The 5,677-nt window shown below is 37.9% G+C and overlaps 1 protein-coding gene across 1 annotated transcript; it reads left to right on the forward strand.

The window, feature by feature from the left end:
* Positions 1 to 601: 601 nt before the first annotated feature.
* On the forward strand, positions 602 to 5,039 carry LOC112510184 (plastidic ATP/ADP-transporter). The gene is made up of 5 exons (XM_025115510.1): positions 602 to 1,644; positions 2,701 to 2,955; positions 3,046 to 3,189; positions 3,678 to 4,025; positions 4,536 to 5,039. The coding sequence occupies exons 1-5, from the start codon at positions 868 to 870 to the stop codon at positions 4,857 to 4,859; spliced, it is 1,848 nt and encodes a 615-aa protein (XP_024971278.1). The 5' UTR covers positions 602 to 867; the 3' UTR covers positions 4,860 to 5,039.
* Positions 5,040 to 5,677: the final 638 nt, after the last annotated feature.

Raw genomic sequence — 5,677 nt, forward strand, 5'->3', positions numbered from 1 at the left:
ATGAGAGGTTGATTAATCATTTTTATTGTGGAGGTTGTTAATCATGGATATTATCATCTTCATTATTTTAATTTTAGAGAAATACATGAAACAATTTCATTAAAATTTCATTAAGTAATATATAAAACAATTTCATAACCATATATGAAACAACTTCATAAAAAAAAGTATTATATGAAACATTTCATGAAAAAATTTCATAAGATTAAACAATAAAATCGATGAATGAGAGTAGTTTTTACCGTTTTTACAAATTGGAGTGGTTTTCATTTGATCGCTTCTCTCTCTATATATATATTAAAAGAACAACCAATAATGATAAGGTGGATTCATATATCAAAGGATGATTCTTATTAATTTGATATATAAATATAATCATCGATTCATTTAACTAACTTCAGTAATTTTAAAAAAGATTATTGTCACCATGCAACGCATGGTGTCAAACACTAGTTTCCATAAATAAATGAAAAATAGAGGCAGGTAAGCCAACTTGGATGCGATTCTGGGGATCAAATTCCACTACGCAAACTCCCACAAATATCTTCAAAAAGGGTTATCATTTCATATTCTCCATTTTCAGCCAAAATTTTGGGGCCAATCTTCCAATATCCATCGATTCACATGTTTCTTTTGCACTTTTCAGATTCTTTTCTGGACAAAACTCCATTTCTCTCTCTCTAATTCCATTTTCATCAGGGTTTTTGCTTTCTGTTACATAAAACCTTCCAACAGTTGCAACCTCCCTCAATCCCTTCCTCTCTCTGATGCTATCTTAGATTCATCTTTGATCTTCTTGAATTCATCACTCAAGAAGCTCATAGATTCTGGTTTTGTGTGCATTAGAGAAGAAGGGGGTTTCTTGAAATGGAAGCTGTCATACAAACAAAAGGGCTTCTTTCCTTCCCGTCTAACCCCAAACCCAAATCGTTCTTTAACCAACCACAATCGGGTCTTAGACACCGATTCAATCTTCCAAATTCTTTAAAACCCAAATCAACAAATGGGCTTTCTTTAAATCTTGATGGGTTTACGAAATTTAGAAGTTTTACAACAAACCCTAGCCTAGTTTGTGGCCGGAAAACAAAAACTTTTCATGTCTGCAAGGCATCGGCTGCCGCCGCCGCCAACGCCGTCCCCGGCGGCGATGGGTTGGAGTCAGCCAAGTTTATGGGTGTTGAAGTTGTGACCCTCAAAAAGATTGTTCCCTTAGGGTTAATGTTTTTCTGTATACTTTTTAATTACACTATTCTTAGGGATACAAAAGATGTTCTGGTTGTAACAGCTCAGGGTTCAAGTGCTGAAATCATTCCCTTTTTGAAAACTTGGGTTAATTTGCCTATGGCAATTGGGTTTATGTTGTTATACACCAAATTGTCGAATGTGTTGTCGAAAAAGGCTCTTTTCTATACTGTAATTCTTCCATTTATTGCTTTCTTTGGGGCATTTGGGTTTGTTTTCTATCCTCTTAGCAATCTGATTCACCCAACAGCTCTTGCTGATAGACTTCTTGAGTTTTTGGGTCCTCGGTTTCTTGGACCTCTGGCGATTTTAAGGATTTGGAGTTTCTGTTTGTTCTATGTGATGGCTGAGCTGTGGGGGAGTGTGGTGGTTTCGGTTCTGTTTTGGGGGTTCGCGAATCAGGTAATGATGTTGTTTGATTCATCAAATTTGTTTGATTTATGTGTTGGATCATGTTTTTGTATGATTGGAGTTCATCTTTTGGTTGATTGCAAATGTTTGAGATTGTAATTTAGATTTGTGTAAGATTAGTACCGAAAATTGATAATCGATATGGATTCATTTGTTTAGTTGATGACGTAGACGTTATAATATTATATGCCAAGATCACACGATACTACAACAAAATTGGGTTTATAGAAAAGGGCTGTTTGGTTGGTTATCCATTAAGTCCTGAATGAATAAAGTTGTCTGTGTGTATTAATATATCTGTATAGATTGAGAATGTTTTTTGTGTGGGAGGGGTCTTTCATAGATAGAGAGGAGCGGGTTTTTTTAATTGGGGGAGGCATGTTTGGAAAAAACTTGGCTTTCTGAATAAAACTCCCCCTAGAAGCTTACTGAATAAGCCATTTTCTATATCATTAAGCCACTACCAGACAGTCATGTATTGTTGACCGAATAAGCTGTGAGTTCTATTAAGCTATTATTAACAAACACACCCTAAGTTTTTTAATTCTTAAAGTTTATACAACCAAACAATTGTACATCCTATATAAAGGTGTTATAATAGGACGTTAGATGTATTTGGGCATATCAACAAGTTTTTTACGAAAATTTTGAGAAATGGCTTACAGACTCATCTTTTTACAGCGCACTTGTTTTTATAAGACACGTTTTTCGAATAATGCCATATAAAAAGACAAATAGGACGATTTATTTCAAAATTGTCATAGAAACTTGTTAGGATGTCCAAAAGCGTCCTATCAACGTATCGTATCATTGATGTACGATTATTTGGTCGTATGAACTTGAATCTTGTGAAGGAGTCTATTAGGACGTTAGACATATATGACGTATTATAAAGCCGATTTTGTTGTAGTGTGAAGGTTGTGAACGTAATGTTAGTGTTAATATCAGAAAAAACATAGTGATTAGACTACGTGTTTCGCCTGAATGTGTCTCTCGTGCTTATGTTTAATGACGATTCTAACCCTCATGAACTTTCTCGAAACTCAGATAACAACCGTAGATGAAGCCAAGAAATTTTACCCTCTGTTTGGACTTGGAGCAAATGTTGCTTTGATCTTCTCCGGACGAACAGTGAAATACTTCTCGAATATGAGAAAACACTTGGGTCCGGGAGTTGACGGATGGGCCATTTCATTGAAATATATGATGAGCATTGTCGTGCTTATGGGGTTTGCTATTTGCGGTCTTTATTGGTGGGTGAATACTTACGTTCCCCTTCCTACTCGTAGCAAGAAAAAGAAGGTAAAAAGAATCTTGAATTCTATTTCAATCGCATTGATTTTTGACTAAAATCGGATCTTGAAAACACCCTTTGCTTGATTGGATTCGCAGGAAAAGCCAAACATGACGACGATGGAGAGTTTGAAGTTCTTGGTGTCTTCACCGTACATTAGGGATCTAGCGACATTGGTGGTAGCATACGGTATTAGCATTAATCTTGTCGAGGTTACATGGAAATCTAAGCTCAAAGCCCAGGTAAAATAGTAGAACCGTTGCTTTTTTACGATTACTACAAGTATAATGGTTATCTTGATTGCTAAGAATGATAGTTACTGTTGGATATTCATCATGAATGACAAACTCAGGATGGATATTCATCATGAATGATGAACTCAAGGTTAATATTCATCATGAATAACAAACTCATGATGAATATGGAAGTGTTATTCATTATGAATCACACATTCATGATGAATATGTTACAATATTTATGATGAACAACACAACACGTCCATATTTCTGATGAAAATGCCATGTGTCGTGTTGCGTGCGGTTCCCGGGTTCCTAATCAATTTTAGGTTCCTTACTGAACATGCCCATATATATGTGTGTGTAGGAACCTCCCCCATCTTTATAAAATTCAAAGGGGTTCCACATATCCTTTACAAATGTGAAATAACTTGTTTTTACTTTGTTCACGAGCTTGTTATGTCGACTCATGACCACCTGTTTCGGTCTTTCAGTTTCCTAGTCCGAATGAATACTCTTCTTTCATGGGCGATTTCTCGACTGCAACTGGAATAACAACGTTCACGATGATGTTGCTAAGCCAATGGATATTCAACAAATATGGGTGGGGCGTTGCAGCCAAAATCACACCCACGGTTCTGCTTCTAACCGGGATCGGCTTCTTCTCTTTGATTTTGTTCGGTGATCCGCTTGGACCAGGTCTCATGACGTTCGGGATCACACCACTTTTAGCAGCGGTTTACGTGGGTGCAATGCAAAATATATTCAGCAAGAGTGCCAAATACAGTCTCTTTGATCCCTGCAAGGAAATGGCCTATATTCCTTTGGACGAAGATACCAAGGTTCGAAACTTAAAATCCAAAACTAGAAAATGCACAAAAACACCCACAACCGAGTCCCTGCCCGAAAATCCCGGCATAAAAAAGCCCGGAAAGCTTGGGCACAAGATACCAAAGGGGATGTGGTGGAATATCCCATCTGCCGCGGGTTCAATTCCAGGCGTCCACAACAATTGTGGCCACCGAAAAAAAAAGCCCTGGACACAGTTCTGAAAAAAAAGCCCAAGCCTAGCAAGCCCGAGCCCAGGCCCAGGCCCAGGTTTAGAGCCCGATTAGGCCAACTTTTTTTAAATCTGGCCAAAAATCCGGTTAAGCCTGGCCCGAAAAGCCCAGTTGGGCCCTCTTTCAACCCCAAAGCCTGGCCAGTCCGGGCCCAAAAACCCGGGCTTCTTTTTGCTATACTAAAAACAGGCTTTTGGAAGGCATGGGCCCGGCTTCTGCATCTCTACTCCAAACCACTTCTTGATGTTCGGCATTATGAATTTAGATTTGAAACCTTTGAATCTTTGGCAGGTTAAAGGCAAGGCGGCCATCGATGTGGTGTGCAACCCATTGGGGAAATCCGGGGGTGCGTTGATCCAGCAATTCATGATCTTAACGTTCGGTTCGCTTGCAAACTCGACACCGTATCTTGGTGGGATACTTCTTGTGATCGTTCTTGCGTGGTTAGGGGCAGCAAGGTCATTAGACAAGCAGTTTACGGCTTTGAGACGGGAGGAAGAGCTCGAGAAGGAGATGGAGAGGGCTGCAGTCAAAATTCCGGTGGTGTCTACGGACGGAGACGATAACCGATCTCTTGGCAGCTCGCCGGAAACATCATTTCCACGAAATTCTTGAAGAAAATATCATCTATATGTGCTGGTTTTATAGGATCTGAATGATCAGAGGCATGGTGCTGAATGTTGATAGTCTTTGATCTTTACTAGTTTGTTAGTTTTCTTCATCTAAATCTGTGTAGTAACATCATTTTGATATTTGATATTAGTTTGGTGGAATCTGTTATTAAAGCATTTTTAACAGATATGTTATAATTTTCTTTTAATATTGTTATTAATAATCAAAATCTTTAATATATATAAATATATATAGGCCTAATTAAATGAGAAATAAATAGTTTGCGGTAACTTTGAGGTCTAATATGAGTCAATCATTACAAATAATTAATGTTATTTACTAAAATAAAACAAAAGATAAATTAGTAAATTGCATTGATTATTCAATTTACTTTAATATCCCAATTTACTTTAATTGGTTTAATTATTTTAATATGTATATATACACACACACACGGATATACGGGGACCAAACCCGACGGCCTTCTCCGGCACCCACCACCACTCAGGGGACCTCCTCCGGTCGTCTTGTCTGACCAAGCCGCCATATCCAATGATCGACCATCAAACACCCACTTGCGACAGTGATGCCATAGTGGTCTCAAAGTTTTATTTGGTGTGTTTTGGGTATCACATTGTGTATCTTGGTATATTTTGGGTATCACATGATGTTCGTCGGATCGTCGGAGGTAGGAGAGAGAGAGAGGGGAGAGATAAAAAATTTAAAATACCTAAAATGCCCTTTAATTATAATTTTAAGTCAAATTACCAAAAATATTAGTTTCCTAATTTATCCATTGATTCGTGGTTGGGATTGAATCT

Source organism: Cynara cardunculus (genome assembly GCF_001531365.2).
Source record: "Cynara cardunculus var. scolymus isolate 2C chromosome LG 3, CcrdV1, whole genome shotgun sequence".
NCBI classification, from domain to species: Eukaryota; Viridiplantae; Streptophyta; class Magnoliopsida; order Asterales; family Asteraceae; genus Cynara; species Cynara cardunculus.